The 15,868-nt window shown below is 43.6% G+C and overlaps 2 protein-coding genes across 5 annotated transcripts; one reads left to right on the top strand and one right to left on the bottom strand.

Annotated features, from left to right (window-relative positions):
• Positions 1-490: 490 nt before the first annotated feature.
• capns1b (calpain, small subunit 1 b) lies at positions 491-3,750 on the bottom strand. Of its 2 annotated transcripts, none has more exons than XM_058079650.2 (11): positions 3,587-3,750; positions 3,145-3,194; positions 3,043-3,079; positions 2,719-2,811; positions 2,242-2,299; positions 1,402-1,466; positions 1,245-1,313; positions 1,110-1,188; positions 914-1,030; positions 783-841; positions 491-702 (listed from the first exon to the last, which is right to left on the bottom strand). In XM_058079650.2, the coding sequence occupies exons 2-11, from the start codon at positions 3,189-3,191 to the stop codon at positions 676-678; spliced, it is 651 nt and encodes a 216-aa protein (XP_057935633.2). In that variant the 5' UTR covers positions 3,192-3,194; positions 3,587-3,750; the 3' UTR covers positions 491-675. The 2 variants fall into 2 exon arrangements, with proteins under 2 accessions (XP_057935633.2, XP_057935632.2); XM_058079649.2 differs by lacking the exon at positions 3,587-3,750 and adding an exon at positions 3,400-3,493.
• Positions 3,751-5,817: 2,067 nt separating this feature from the next.
• LOC131134379 (transmembrane protein 87A) lies at positions 5,818-15,603 on the top strand. 3 transcript variants are annotated; one of them, XR_013627972.1, is made up of 22 exons: positions 5,818-6,059; positions 6,256-6,328; positions 6,406-6,500; positions 6,617-6,736; positions 6,810-6,857; positions 7,821-7,880; positions 7,959-8,021; positions 8,081-8,222; positions 8,300-8,361; positions 8,534-8,717; positions 8,787-8,886; positions 8,954-9,047; positions 9,551-9,621; positions 9,757-9,863; positions 9,931-9,989; positions 10,055-10,158; positions 11,214-11,299; positions 11,409-11,470; positions 11,586-11,638; positions 11,718-11,748; positions 13,188-14,024; positions 14,104-15,603. XR_013627972.1 is itself a non-coding variant. In XM_058079618.2 (21 exons), the coding sequence occupies exons 1-21, from the start codon at positions 5,904-5,906 to the stop codon at positions 13,227-13,229; spliced, it is 1,821 nt and encodes a 606-aa protein (XP_057935601.2). In that variant the 5' UTR covers positions 5,818-5,903; the 3' UTR covers positions 13,230-14,063. The 3 variants fall into 3 exon arrangements, 1 of the variants encoding a protein (XP_057935601.2); XR_013627971.1 differs by lacking the exon at positions 9,551-9,621 and adding an exon at positions 9,242-9,321 and having other exon boundaries at positions 14,104-15,602; XM_058079618.2 differs by lacking the exons at positions 9,551-9,621; positions 14,104-15,603 and adding an exon at positions 9,242-9,321 and having other exon boundaries at positions 13,188-14,063.
• Positions 15,604-15,868: the final 265 nt, after the last annotated feature.

The following is a 15,868-nucleotide window of genomic DNA, read 5'->3' as shown; positions in this document are numbered from 1 at the left end:
TTACCTCTAAAAGTCAGTCAGTAGCCTACACTACACTATGTATACTTGGTCAATTTGCCAATTATTACTGTTTTTTGTTGAACTCCATGATGTTATTACTATGTCGGTAGGCAATGAGTAGAGTTGAACATTTAACATTTGCCTTTTATAGCTCCACCCCGCGGTATCGCAGCTAGAAAGCTGACTGGGTCCTGCCGCTGGTGACTATCGTGGGGCGGGGCGGACCTGTCAAAAGCACCTGCTGGTGCTCAGTGAGAATACAAAACAAATGGTTTCAGTTTGGAGATCCCAAATACCAAAAAACACCTTAATGACCCAAGAAAAAGTCGCTGGAGGGGGCAGCCACAATGTAGTGCGGCCCCCTGTATTTTACTGTCCATGCACACTGACCGGCACTGACTTCTCTCCTTTTTAGTGGTGAACTGCACCCACTTGAGTATGTCAGTGTTAAATAAATGAGGGTTACCATAGCAACACATACAAATTCAAGTTGGTCATTATTAGTTTTATTGTTGGATACAAAGTTAGCAACTAAACTTCTATCAGGAAGGTGCTGTGGCGCCATCGTCTGGCAGCAGCAGGAAGTGAAAAGAGCAGCTTCTTCTTTGGTCCCGTTACTATGACGACCGCCTGGTCGTCCATATCGCACATGCACATGGAGGTGGGGGAGGGTCTTCAAGAGTACATGGTCAACTGCAGCCACTGCAAAAAGGGTCAGAGGTCACCAGACGCTATTTTTGTCTTACACTTTGATATGAGACATTTAAAAAAGAGGTTTTTACCTCCTTAACGTCCAGACTGATGGAGCCACTGTTGCTTTTGTCCAGAGTCTTAAAAGCTCCTGCGCGCACACACACTCGTTATTTTACACAAGATGACGTGTTTGTGCTGCTGCAGTGTGTGTTGTACGTACTGCACATGGCGTCCAGTCGCACCAGACAGCCGATGAAGTTGTCAAAGTCCATGTCGCCGTGCTCATCGCTATAGCGACGGATGATCATCTTATACAACTGGTCGTTCAGAGGGAAACCTGCACACGAAAACACACAGCTTTCGAATGCATGATCTCTGCTCACACTACAAAATGAGTCCAGCTCACACACACACACCTGCATCCTTGAAGGCATGTGGGAGTTCTCTGGCACCGATGACGCCGGAGCCATCAGCGTCATGAGATATATAGGTTTTCTGTAAATGACAACGTCAGAACCTTCTCCACTAGGCGCTAAATGTCCTCCACTTACCTTCCATTTCTTGATGTTACCCCACAGATATTTGAATTCATGGAAGCCCAGCTTGCCCGTGCTGTCACTCTGAAGGCGGCAAGGTGAAGGGTCAACACGCTACTGAGCAGGCCACTCAAACATGCACTAAATTTCTCTTCATGATTTGGAAGGATACGTCCATGACGGCCACCATGCTCCTACATGACTCGATGCTGAAACCGTCTGTCTTCAGGTCTCCATCTGACACAGAACATTAGCATATGCTTGTTATTTTAGGATTATTTGGCTGTTATGGCTTAGCATGGTTAATTAGGCTGACATGTGCCCGTTATGCATGATTTTTGTGGTAATCATCAGGCAACCGACACATGCTTGTTAATTAAATCCCGCCACACTAAAGGGGCATATGCTAATGTTTGGTAGCCAAGTAAATAATGCTAAGCTAAACAGCACATGCTAATACATGCTAATATTAGGTAGGCCAAATAAATCACACTAAGATAAAAACACATATGCTAGTGTTTGTTAGCCATATAAGTCATATTAAACTAATTGGAACATGCTAATTTTTGCATAATTCATATTACTAACATGCATTAGTTAGCTTTGTGTGATTTACTGGGCTACTTCGCTGAGCATGATTTATTTGGCTTCTAAACATTACCATGTGCCTGGCAGTTGTTAGCTTAGCATGATTTATTTTCCGACTAAAAACATTAGCTTGTTCATCGAATAACTCTAACCTGTTGATTTGTTTATCTACCAAACACTTGCATGTGCTTGTTAGCTGTTAGCTGAGCATGAAGTATTCGGCTACCAAACACTACGACGTGCTGTTAGCTGAGCATGAATTTTTTGGCTACCAAGCAGTAGCAAGTAGCTAGCACATGCTTGTGTGTATGTGTGTATTGCGTGGATGGAATTGATGGTGGAGGGTGTTTTAAAAGGTGTCAGAGAAGCAATGAAGGATTTCCTCTAGCAGAGAAGACTTCTCAGGCTGAGATGTTTGACTCACGTTTTGTGAGAATCTTGTTAAGGATGTTCATCAGCTCTTTGGGGCTCACCTCCATGTCCTAGTCCACAAACACACACATCTTAATTACATGCTGACAACAACATCTTTGTATGTTTACATTACAGTGATCCTTATGACGACACACCCTCTCTCACTCATACACAAACACACTCCCTGAGGGTGTGCGCACCGCCCTGCCTGATAATGGCAGGAATGCAAGTGGGCGTGACCACACTGAAAGAATGCTCTGGTGCAACAATGAGACGCACACGCTGGATGAAGACTGGATGAGAACCAGTCTGACATGCTGAGGGACACAACAGACCACAGCAGGGTGGAGTTTGGAATGGGGGAGCAACAAAGATGGACGCTTGACAGACAGACACAACGGAACCAACAAAACCAACATGACAAGCAACAAGCAGTGGGATAGGCTCCAGCCACTTATTATGGATGCTGTGACCTAGCATGAATTACCTCTCCAGCCAGCTGCTTGAAAACTTGGCGAAACTGTTTCTCTTCATCATTTTCGTGCGCCTCCTCAAACGCCAGAGGTCGCCGGGGGGCAGGCTGACACAAACACAAAAGAGTCTGAATTAGAAAACTGGAAAACGTCCGTATCACCCTGGACTCATAGCCACAAATAGATTACAGTCCTGTGGGAAACACTGAACGTGTTTTGTTGATCTTGTGAAGACGTTAGCAGCAGCTTTAGTGAGCTCCCGTCAAGACTGACAATGAGTTGCAGTGTTGTGAGAGCATTTAACACACACACACACACACACACACACACACACTTACAGGGTCTGATGGGATGAAGATATTGGGATCGATGTTGCTGCAGGAGGAGACAGCTGTTAGCACGGTAAAGCTAACAAACTGGTCCGACTGGGTCCTTCTTACCTGACAACATTCAGGATGCCGCCGATGAAATGCTTTGCGAAATTCATGTTCTGAAACACAACAAAGGGGGAAAAATATTTCATCTCAATCATATTTTTTAGATGCAGTTAATTTTAATATATTATTTGTTTTTATGTCGACGTTTTATTTCCCGTGCACCACTTCGTTAGGTACACCACCTCATAACAACCAACATAAACATCCTGGCTTTGCAAAGATAACAGTGTTGACTTTAGTTTTGAACATTGTGACCACCTTTAGTAGCTGCATAATATGAAAACAAGTATGACAAACAGCGCTCAGAATGATGTAGCCATTTCTTATTCACTGGTGACTGGAACTTTCCACAGGTGGAGACCGGAAGAGGCCAGGGTCAAGTTGTCCACAAACACAAAGAAACACTGTACAGACAGCATGTTTAAAAAAAAAAGGAGTTACTTACTGACAGGACAGCTCTGTGCACCGCAGGACAGCACAGACAGACGTCAGGCAAGGTTCGAGGCGAAGAGTCTTACGGTAGAGGTGTAAAAAGTTCCTTTTCAATGTATCATCAACACCGCCCGGGACGCCTCGGGAGCAAGACAAGGTGGGGCCAGTCCCCAAGTCCTAACGCCCGCCATGTTCACTGAACTGACACTTAACGTCAATTGGGTTTATTTGTCAGGATCCGAAGCAAAAATTAGTACAGTATGTTGTTGGACGGATGATTGCACAATTTCTCGTGTACTTCTGTATAAGTGACAAGAATAAAGGCAACCTCATTGTATGAAAGATCTGGTCCTTTCCTCAAATCAACTCTCCTTTCCACTTTCCAAGTTCCACAAAACGAATTCACTTGCTCAGGCAGCAAGTTTCACTGACTTCAGTTCTACTTTCTCTGCTTTCTGCACCAAATCTACACCATAGCTCCGTTCTTCAGGACTTTGTCACCTGGTGTGGCGACGTTTGTCTGCAACTCAACCCAACCAAGACCAAAGAGGTGATTGTGACATACAGCAGCAAGCAGCGACAACTTGCAGAGGCCATCACTACAACCATTGGGGGGGGGACCGGTGGAGGTGGTTGAGGAGTATAGGTACCTAGGCACTATATTTGACGGCCTTCTGAGGTTTTCATCCAACACAGAGGAGATCCTCAAGAAGTGCCATCAGAGGCAGTACATGTTGAGGAAGCTGAGTTCCTTTGGAGTGAACAAAAATGTTTTGCTGACCTTCTATTATGCTTTTATTGAGAACATTTTGACCTTTTCATTCATTTCATGGTTTTATTCACTGCATCTACAGGATCGGACTCGTTTAACCGGTATTTCAAATGTTTGTTCCAAAATCATTGGCCATCCTGTGAGAGCTCTTTCTATACACTGCGATCAACAAACAACCCGGACTGCATACAGGATTCTACAGGACCCTTCCCACACGCTACACCCCACGTTTGAGTGGCTTCCATCGGGTCGGAGACTAAGATGTCCACGATGTAGAACACAAAGGAGGAGGGCTACCTTTGACTCTACAGCAGTCCGGCTTCTGAACTTGGACCCCTCCCTATCCAGATTTTGCACAACCTCCCTTTAGCTTGTTATACTTTTTTAAATTATTTAATTACTATTTATTCTCTTAGGTACATGTGTGTTCAGTAGTGTCTGCTCTTTACTTGTCCTTGTCTGCTTTCTACATTTTTATTCCATATGCTGCTCTCGAGTGTTTTTGAACTTGAACTTAAATGCTCGACAGGGTTGGGTTTCACTGACTCCCAGGTTGAGGAAGATTCAAGTTTCACCGATTCACAATCATTCAACAAAGGCTTGAGCTACACTGACTCAGAAGTTGAAAGAGACTCGAGTTCCACTGACTCACGGGTGCTTGGCAAAGAGTCAAGTTTAACTGCCTCGCAGATACTGCATGAACACACGAGTCCACACGTGCAGCTGGTTGCGCGTGAGTTTCTGGGAGTGACCAGAGTGAATCGAGTATACGATTCACTTCAGCAGCAAAAGGAATCAAGTTTCCGATCACAAGCTCATGGGGAACGGCTGATTGGCTGATTGATGCAAATATATTGCAAAAATATTGCTAGTAATGATACAAAGGGTAGGGTATCAGTGTCAGATTTATAGCAATGTGATAAAAGCGATATTTTAATACATCATGGGTGTCAAAGTTCTTGGACCCAGGGTGGACGCGCCAAAGGATTTTGACAACATGCAGCAAATAGTAGTTTCTGCTTGTCAGTTATTTTTGCATTATTGACTAGTTTGCTTAAGCAATAATTGTATTATTTTGTCGGTATAGTTAAATTGTCTTACACTGTTGTATCTATATACATTGTTACATTTTCCACAAATATGTTTGTTGTGATACAAATGGGACTTACTGTATCACCCAACCCGAAAAGCTCATAAATGGAGCTAGTGTTTTCACCCTCCAGCTGCATACAAGCCCATTAAGGTTTGCCCTCTACTGGCCACTCTGACCAACTACAAAAACATTGAATTTCACACGATCGCAGTGAAATATCCATAAATACAAACCATTAATGTTTAATAATGCGTCTCTACGTTTTAAACGTCATTTAAACCTCCATATGGCGTTTAAGTCTAAATTTATCAAAGCAAGTGATAGTGATGTACAAGTGAACGTATTGTACTTCGGCTTACAGACTCAATTCCCACAATGCCTTGCGCCTCTCAGGCGCGTACACGGAAACAGGAAGTGGAAAGGCTCCAACAAGTCACTTCAGTTGTGTCACGTTGGCTCTTTTGAATGAAAATTCCTGCCCTCATGGCGGACTCTGCAGGTCCGAAATGGACTAGGGCGGCGTTGTGGACCTGGACGGTTCTCCTGCTGGTCTTGACAGGACTAAATAGACCGACCAGCGCTGTGTCCGAACCGGGGAAATGGGTCCTGGACGTCGACAGTGTGAGCTTCCCTGTTTACAGTGACGACATATGAAGTTAAATCAATAATATCGCGGTACTGTAACACCACCATGTTCTGTTAGAATTGTTCTCGTTGTGTTTCTAGGAGATCCACAAGGACGCTTTGACTTGCATTTATCAGAATTTGACGTGACAACTGCATTGGGTTGTTCATGTGCTGTAATGTTTCCTTTCAGGATACTTTGAAGACACACAAGTATTTTGTCTTCGCAAAAACTCTCTTCAACAGCAGCGTTATCCATGTCAAATGTAAGTCACGTCTCAGTTGGACCAAACTCACCACCATTGTCCTAGTTCACCGTTGTCTCTTTGCGTGGGCGTGTCAGTGGCAGGGAACTGCAACGCTTCCTCTGCGGTCCACTTGAACATTTCATGGTACCTGAGGAACTCCCGCTGCTATGATGAAGTCTTCAGTCTTGACGTAAAACACACAATTTTAATATGTATATTTTAATATTAATATAAATATATATATTTTTAATATATATATATTTTTGTATTTTATAATGTATATATATTTTGTGTGTTTGTGTGTAGGCAATACAAGCAGAAAGTTACTTCCGCTCAACAGAGGTCAAATCCAGAGGAGGAAGTGGGTTCTACATCTTCCACCAGTACCCCCTCATCACCTGCCAGCCTCATCTTGACCCCAATAAAGTCAGACTGGCATAAACACACACTCAATGGACATGTGCTTGTTGATTAAGATGTTATGATTTTCTCTTCACAGTTGGGCCTCGAAGTTTATGACACAAAGAGACGACTGACTGAAGTGCAAGTAAGACTCGCACAAGTTGTTCACAATGGTTCTACACGGCTTAACTTACTTAGCATGCATCAACCTATACATTGGATGCTCGCTTTTCACAGGGGTTACATTCCGAGCCTACCAGTGAATCCACAAGTAACTGCTACACCCATGAGAATGTCATATTTCTTGCCCCATGTCCCTTACTAAAAACCCTCCTGCTAGCTTGGCTATGACTTTCTCCTCCAATTTTGTATCAACATTTGTAATAGGTCCGGTTTCCTCCCACATTCCGAAAACATGCTAGGTTAATTGGCAACTCCAAATTGTCCATAGGTATGAATGTGAGTGTGAATGGTTGTTTGTCAATATGTGCCCTGTGATTGGCTGGCGACCAGTCCAGGGTGCACCCCGCCTCTTGCCCGAAGACAGCTGGGATGGGCTCCAGCACCCCTGCGACCCTCGTGAGGATAAGCAGTAGAAAATGAATTTGTAATAGGGCTGCGCGGTTTATTTATATCCATCCATCCATTTTGTATACAATGGCAATTGGTCCCTAATAGGCCACCATAGTTCCAAGTGCTTATGGACCATTTTCTATGCCCCTTATCGTCACTAGGGTCGGGTATGCTGGAGCCTATCCCAGCTGTTTTCGGGCGAGAGGTGGGGTACACCCTGGACTGGTGACCAGCCAATCACAGGGCACATATAGACAAACAACCATTCACACTCACATTCATACCTATGGACAATTTGGGGTTGCCAATTAACCTAGCATGTTTTTGGAATGTGGGAGGAAACCGGCGTACCCGGAGAAAACCCACCACTTATCCTGTGCCTGAGAAAACCCATGTAACCACTAAGAGAACAAAAATGGAGATTCAAACCCTCAATTTCCCGATACGGTGCAGCACAATTTCACAATGACTGCTGTGCACCCTCAGATTCTAAGTTTTGACTGTCGGCACTCAGCTGTCCTGTGATCACTTTCAGCCTGTCACAGAGCAGATCTCAGGTAGGAGGCGGAGAGAGGCCGAGTCACCAAAACCAAAGGTCAGAGTGTCCGACAAGGTCGTGAACTTTTAGCTCCACAATGAAGTGTCTAAAAACGATTGTATGTTCCTCCTGCAGCCCGCTGAAAATGAAAAGGAGAAGAAGACTCCCGCAGGAGATGCAGACCTTCCTGCTAAACAGGTCCGTATCTCATCCTCATCAAGTTTTATCATCTCATCTCAACTTACACATGCACGCAGGATCGTGGGCACACTCACTTTGACGCGGTGGCCGAGAGTTGGGAGGACGGACCGTACATGTTCATTGTCCACATTAGAGAGGTCAAAGAGAGGAGCCAAGCGCCTGACCCCGCCCACACCCCACCACACTGGAGTCTCCAGCGTTAGTAGACATACACGTACATGCGCGCTTCTAAGCTTTAAGTGTGTGAATGTTGAGTCTTTTTGTTTTATACACAGTTCAAGTGAGCATGAAAGGGCCTCATGACTTCATCTCAGCCGCTGAATGGCCGCTCATGCTGGTAAGAACACGATTGATTTATTGTCATCTATTAACCGTCTTTACATTTATGACTTATATGGAAATGTCATTTCTGGGGTCAAACTGTGGCCACCATAAAACTTTATTAAGTTTATTAGCACTGGATAACAAAACAAGATGAAAAAGTCAAAGTACAACTCTTGCTGTTCCAGTTCTACATGGTCATGTGCATCGTCTACGTGCTACTGGCGCTCCTGTGGTTGATCCTGTCCGCGTGCTACTGGAGGGACCTGTTGAGGATTCAGTTCTGGATCGGAGGAGTCATCTTCCTGGGAATGTTGGAGAAAGCCGTCTTCTATGCTGAGTTTCAGAGCATCAGATACGACGGCGTGTCTGGTAGGTGCGCACACGCCAACATGGCGCGGCTCAGCAGGCCGACTGCAGCTGTTGTTCTTCCTCCCGCAGTCCACGGGGCGGTAGTGTTTGCTGAGGTGCTCTCTGCCGTCAAGAGGACGCTGGCCCGTGTGTTGGTGATCATTGCCAGTCTGGGATATGGCATCGTCAAGTACGTCGATCTTGAACACTCCTAATAACACACTTGGAATTAACGTGATTGTGTGTGTATGTGTTAGGCCCAGACTGGGTGCGCTGCTTCACCGCGTGGTTGGTGTTGGCCTGCTCTACTTGATCTTTTCTGTTGTTGAAGGCGTCCTACGAGTCAGTGCCGTAAGTTGGATTTGTTGGATTTGGACTTCATCGTGAGCTTTTAAGATCATTGGTCAATTTTTTTGTTAAAATGACTGCGCCGTACATAGTGGTGTTGATATTTTGAGACACCCGGGCTACTTGAGACATAGCTGAGGAGGCAGGGCTTTTCCGTCCAGTTGTTATGTCTCAAGAGAAAGCTGTGTCTCCCCCAGGATCGAGGCAACAACACCAGCACCAGACTGTTTTGTGACATTGTGCTCGCCTTCACAGACTCCTGTGTGTTCTGGTGGATATCCTTTAATGTGCATTCTGTCACCAGCAGAGGGCGCCAGAGTATTTCAACCATGATTGATGATTATTAATTATTTGATGTCGATACTGTCAGCATTTGCCGTCTCTCTTCCCTTGTTTTTCTCTGTTTGCGTCGTTGTCCTTGTTTCTTTTCACTCCACATTCCACCTTCTCGTCCTCTTACCGACGTCCATCTCCTGTCCACTCCTGGTTTGTCTTTGTTCTTGTAGGCTGAAGGTGATGTACTTCTTCTGGCTGCTGTGCCCCTGGCTCTGCTGGATTCTACCCTCTGCTGGTGGATATCCGCTACTGCACCCCTTGCCACTTGCTTCCCCACTTGACCTCTGAACCTGGCTTTGCCAATTTTAGGAAGTGTGTAAAAACAGCCGACTAACACAACATGGACTTATTACCTTCCTTGACTGTGTGTTCACATCTTTGTGAGTCTGGCTCAGACCATGAAGCTGCTCCGGCTAAGGAGGAACATCGTCAAGCTGTCGCTTTACAGACATTTCACCAACACGCTCATCTTCGCTGTCATCGGTATGACCTCATCTCTGTTGTGCGTGTGCCAGAGCTACTTCTGGTAAAGATCTTATGTTTTTTCCAGCGTCAGTCATCTTCATCATTTGGACCACCAAGACCTTCAAGATGTCCAAATGTCAGTCTGTAAGTATCTTAGAATAAATGCGTGAAAAGTAGATTTGAGTTGTTGTTAAAATGTGACTGTGTAGGACTGGCGCGAGCTTTGGATTGATGACGCTTTCTGGCGCTTTCTCTTCTCCATCATCCTATTGGCCATCATGTTCCTATGGCGACCGTCAGCCAATAATCAGAGGTGAGCAAGCATGTCCATGGCACTGCTGATTTTTTTACTCTCTGGTCCAGTATTTCTCCATACATTCATTTATTTGTTAAAGCTCGCCACAAATTTATTTAGCTCTACTTGTTTGCTCTCGCTCATAAAAACGATACAATGGGACTGTCTGTGAACATGGGTTGTCGTTCCAACTGCATACAGTAGATGGCAGCGTAACTGTGCTTCTTAACGCACCTCATACACATCTGATCTGCCAGAGAATAAGACGACGTAGCAGGAGGGATTGCTATGTTTTGCGACTGTTTGGTATTCAGTATCCCTTCATTATTCTGTTTTTCAAGAAAACAACTGGCGCGTTTTTGTGGTCTTATTGGACACTTTTGGAGACACATGAAACATGAAAGCACGTACAGTAATCCCTCGCCACGTTGTGCTTTGAATTGTGTTTGATTAATTGATCATACTGTTTTGTGGTTGAATACGGCCCTCTATTAGTAAAAAAAAAATATGCATATGAAAAAGTCAGAAAAGTGGAAAAAGCAAAATAGGTCCCTTTTTTAAATACAAAGGTAAGCCATTCTGAAGACTCATTCAAAGCCATGCACGATATGTAGTATTCTACACTGGTCACTAGGTGTCAGTATTGTTACTGTAATGTTCCGTGAGAGACACACGCTCCAGATTTCATTGCCGGCATGACAGACTTTTATTGCACATTTGAATTATCCTGCAACTACTACTGTAATATGAGTGGAATGTGACTATAGGGGTGCCATTTCATATTTAGAGGTCTCTGACAATGTTACAAAACGTAATTAGAAAGTCATAAAAAAGTTTTCCATGCTCGAACTAGGAAAGTATAATTCTATTACTAGTAATTAGCTGTGATAAACTAGGGATTACTGTATTGCTTCTCTCAACCAGAAGCTGTTGTGCATTAACAGGTGGCACCATCTTGATTGTTGTATTACATAAGTTAATTGGTATTTCTAACCATTTGTTTTGCTTTGCATGTTTTTGCCACAAATCGATTGCAGTCCAGTCGGAAGCACTGACGTGTGTGTGTGTCCCAGGTACGCTTTCAGCCCTCTGATTGACAATGAAGAGAGCGATGAGGAGGACGACGATGAGGAGGAGCCTATGATGAATGAAGCTTTTGGTCAGACATTAACGTTGCATTCCTCATCTGTGCCTCACGATGTTTACTGACGCCAACGTCTTGTCTTGCCTTGGGTGCGGTTGTTTCGTCCACCTGTGTGTGTCTGCAGAGGGCATGAAGATGAGGGGCATGAAGAATGACACCAACGGTGCAGCCAAGGCCAACAAAGTGGTAAATACTGTGTCGGTTACATCACAGGTCAAAATATTAGAAACGGTCGTCAGTGTGATACTGGTGCTCGCTAGGCGGTGTCCCTAATGAAGTGACCAGTGTGTTCTCTCTTCAGGATGAGGACCTCAAATGGGTGGAGGAGAACATCCCGTCATCCATGGCTGACGTGTAAGTGGTCACGTGGTGTGTTTGTGCGATGCTTTGGTGTGTCGATCGCGATGGTCATGTCATGTCTTCCTCTACACAGCGCCCTGCCCCCCCTGCTGGACTCGGACGAGGTGAGTCACAGAAGAACATACAGCATTTATTTACAAAGCAAGACAATGTCCACACATCTGTTGCCATGGTTGCCGTGGTTGGAGCGTGTTGCTGATGAGCATGTTCATTCAAAGTTCCACGCAAGATCTGACCCACGATTCCCAGCGAGTGCAACAGCATGTCTCTTATGTAAAGCGTGTCTTACGTAAGCTGCTCACGCTCACGCGACTCCGCTTTCAAAAGATGGCAGCAGGAACAAAGAAGAAAAAAACAAACACATTCCCTACATGCTCTGAGATGATAGATATCATCTGTGTTCCCGCACTCATTGTAGAGGCAATGTTATGCAAGTGTCAAAAGAAGTTTAACACTGTATCATAAAGTTACAGTATAATAAAACAACCCACATTTAATGGAGAAGGAACAGGGACGTGGTAAAATGAATTGATTTTGCTGTTTAATCAATTACATCAGAAACTTTGCTTTTTTTTTTTGTTTTTTGTTTTACTTGAGCAGGTCCTCTGACAATCTAAGTTGGTCCCTAATAGGCCACCATAGTTCCGAGTGCTTATGGACCATTTTCTATGCCTGTTGTCCTCACTAGGGTCGGGTATGCTAGAGCCTATCCCAGCTGTCTTTGGCCAAGAGGCGGGGTACACCCTGGACTGGTGGCTAGCCAATCACAGGGCACATATAGACAAACAACCATTCACACTCGCATTCATACCTATGGACAATTTGGAGTCACCGAATGTGTGGCCTACATCCTAACCACTTGTCCAAAGTGCGGCACCATTTTGTTATTTATTTAAATTAATTTAAATTTAAAATTACATTTTTAATGAAATTTAATTTAATTTGTGCTTCACATGTTAAAAATTAAATTTCATATATTCTATTACAATTCAATAAAATATAATTAAGTAACGAAAACACCCCAGCTCCAATCCAATTTACATAAAACAGTTGAAGACAAATACAATAATTCAAAAAAGAATAATGATTTCAGCAATGATAACACATTTTAAACACTGTTAAACACCACAAAAAAGTACATAAAGGTGAATGACAATAACGGCAATGTATATTCTGATTATTATCACTTCCCATCATTATTGTTAACATCATTACCACTATTAATAATAAAATAGGATAACAACAGCCACAATGGCTTACACTTGAGTACAACTCCCCAGAGCGCCACCGAGTAGCCATTTTCCATCAATTCTATACTTTGAAATCGTCCAATTCTATTCACATAAGAATCTGTGGTCTCTGCCGTCTGGCAAAAAACACAGTAAAAATGAAAAGACGTGTGGAGCCGATCCACGAGATGCTCACTGAGCTGAAGTCTCACATTGATTGTGTTTATGCTGCCAAGTTTGGCTTGCCTTTAGAGCCCTGCGTGTTGTACGGCAAAAGTTTACTGTAATTGTTACGTCTTGTTTTTGTCTGGCAGGAAACCAAGACCACCAAGTTTGAGATGTCCAAGATGGAGTGAGGTGCTTTGGGGGGAGAGAGAGAGCGAGCGAGCGAGCGAGAGACAGAGAGAGAGAGGGATGAGGCAATAGGAAGCAGTGACGTGTGATTCATCTCCAACTTTATGAGCTTTGTAAGCATCAATTGGACAAACACTCACCGTGGCTTTTTAAAAATCTTTGTATTTATTTACGTGGACACACACACACACACACGCTTATAGACGGTGTATTTGGACATCTGTGTACTTGTAAAAAAAAAAAAAAAAAAAAAGCGGTGTCATTTGTGTCCACTGTTGCCATGGGAGCAGCACCCACACTGTTGTCTTTTTGTGCGCGTGTGTACACGTTCCCTCTCCTCTCTTTTGGGTTTTGTTTGGACTGTTGACGGTTTGATTGTGTCTTTATAAAAATTTATGATTCTTTCATTAAGATTGATGAGTGATCAATATTTTTTTTTACAAGACCTTTGCTCCTCAACATTAAGATTTGACTCCCCAAACCAGGGGGCGTTGGATTTCCCTTAGTAAAAGAAAAATACAAACGTATTTGTATCTACATCTGTCAATGTTTACAATCGGCATATTTTACCGATTTATATCTACTGTATCTCATATTTGTATAAACTTTTTATCTACATAGAATATCCATCCCAGACATTGTTGTGGATGTGTGACACGTGTTCGTGTTTCCATCGTGGAAACTCTTCACTTGTGTGACCTTGGGAGTTTTGCAGTGTTCATTTGGTCAAATGTGGACAACTTGGTGATGGATGCTCTTGAAGTTGTAGAAGAAGTGGAGCAAGGACGCCAAAGAAGGTGAGAAAAGATTTTTTGTTGGCGAACAAGTGTGAAAAAGAGCTTCAACATGCTTGTTTTTTTGTTAACGTTTTCACAGTGGCTGCTGGCTGCAAACGCCACACTGGCCAACGTAGTCTTCACGCGCATGGGCGGGATGAAGACCTCCACTGTGCCTGCAGGGGGCGACGGTGAGTCGTGTGATGTGTGTTAGTGTGCTTGACAGTCGTTTCATCTTGGACGCTTATAATTAAAGGATACAATGAGGTGTGTTTCATCCTGTTGTAGCACTGTCACTGTGTGACTTGCAATTCCCTGTCAAAACGCTAGAAGGCAGTGTTTGACCCATAGTTATGAGCTTTGGGTAGTGACCGAAAAGATGCGGGGGACAAGCAGCCGAAATGACTTTTCTCCACTGGGTGGCTGGGCTCCCCCTTAGAGCTACTCGGTGTGGAACAGCTACTCCTCCGCATTGAAGCCGAACGTTCATAGCCATCTGAAACGTCTTTCAGGGCTCATTTCCAAAGGAGCAGACCACATTAGTTTGGCAGCGTTTAACATGAGAATAAAACAACATTTATAGGTCCCCTTTAAGAGTCGCGCTGGACATCGAGTTAACAACAAACCAAAAAAAGTGATCAAAATGGCACAACGTTAAGATGGAAAAACTGAAATATCGATACTATTCATAACAACTCATAACAACAACTTTGTCTTTAAATTAGGGCTGTCAAATGATTATTTAATCAGATTAATCACCATTTTCAAATTAATCATGATTAATCACCTTACCACATTACATCTAAAATACGCCCATATTTACAGTTTTTTGTTGAAAGAAAAACAAACGACAGGCAGGATTACACTGTATATATTTTTGTATGTATTAACAGCACCAAATTAACAGAACATTTCAAGGAAAAATGCACTTTTTTGGGACATTTTGGAAATCACCCGCAATCCTGACGTGAGACATGAACACATTCTCTTCTGTGCATTCCAACAATATAAAAACGGATAAATCCAGACAGCTCATTGTTGTTGGCACGTTTCAGATGACTCTATAGGCAAAATAAGTTTGTCCTATACCTACAGTAATGGGATGTTTCTTTTTATCTGATTTTATATCTTTAGAATACACAGAAAATAGAAAGACGTGTTCATCTCTCACATAAATGTTGATAATGTTGAGCAAAATTCAAACTCAACCCACAGGCCATCTCTACAAAGATCTACAACATTCATTCATTCATTTTCTACCGTTTTTTCCTCACGAGGGTCACGGGGGTGCTAGAGCCTAGCCCAGCTGTCTTCGGGCGAGAGGCGGGGTACACCCTGGACTGGTCGCCAGCCAATCACAAGGCACATATCGACAAACAACCATTCACACTCACATTCATACCTATGGACAATTTGGAGTCACCAATTAACCTAGCATGTTTTTGGAATGTGGGAGGAAACCGGAGTATCCGGAGAAAACCCACGCATGCACGGGGAGGATCTACAACATGATCTTGATTTTCATACCACTGTATTTGGTGTTGGATTTGCATTGGCGTTGATGTATGTTCAGGTCAGAATAAAGTTAGAAAAGAGCATCAGACTCAGTGTGACTCTGTGGGGAGCGACACAGAGATCCGTGGCTTGCCAGGATGCATATTCGTTAATTACGCCAGAAACACGTCATTCGTGAATATAAATGAGCTACCGCAGTAAGCATGCTGTTTATGACAGCCCTACTTAATATTTAAACATCAATGTTATGTTTTTGAACCTTTTTCTTTGTTTCCTAATTTTAACACACCAACTGTTAGCACCTCTATGTATGTGTGGAGGGGGCGCACACATGCTCGTCTATTTGAATA

Source organism: Doryrhamphus excisus, linkage group LG8, assembly GCF_037039965.1.
Source record: "Doryrhamphus excisus strain RoL-2023G ecotype Guam linkage group LG8, RoL_Dexc_Guam_v1.1, whole genome shotgun sequence".
Taxonomy (NCBI): domain Eukaryota; kingdom Metazoa; phylum Chordata; class Actinopteri; order Syngnathiformes; family Syngnathidae; genus Doryrhamphus; species Doryrhamphus excisus.
This window is presented reverse-complemented; position numbering and strand designations above follow the sequence as displayed.

What these genes read in the sequence shown, in the direction of transcription:
- capns1b (XM_058079649.2), bottom strand. An exon ending in TCAAGCAGCTGGCTGGAGAG is followed by an intron (nt 2,300 to 2,718) that starts GTAATTCATGCT and finishes TTTGTGGACTAG; the next exon opens with GACATGGAGGTGAGCCCCAA. An exon ending in ACATGCCTTCAAGGATGCAG is followed by an intron (nt 1,031 to 1,109) that starts GTGTGTGTGTGT and finishes TTTCGTGTGCAG; the next exon opens with GTTTCCCTCTGAACGACCAG.
- LOC131134379 (XM_058079618.2), top strand. Translation starts at nt 5,904, where the DNA reads ATGAAAATTCCTGCCCTCATGGCGGACTCTGCAGGTCCGAAATGGACT. An exon ending in GCTCATCTTCGCTGTCATCG is followed by an intron (nt 9,864 to 9,930) that starts GTATGACCTCAT and finishes TGTTTTTTCCAG; the next exon opens with CGTCAGTCATCTTCATCATT. An exon ending in CCGTCATCCATGGCTGACGT is followed by an intron (nt 11,639 to 11,717) that starts GTAAGTGGTCAC and finishes TCCTCTACACAG; the next exon opens with CGCCCTGCCCCCCCTGCTGG.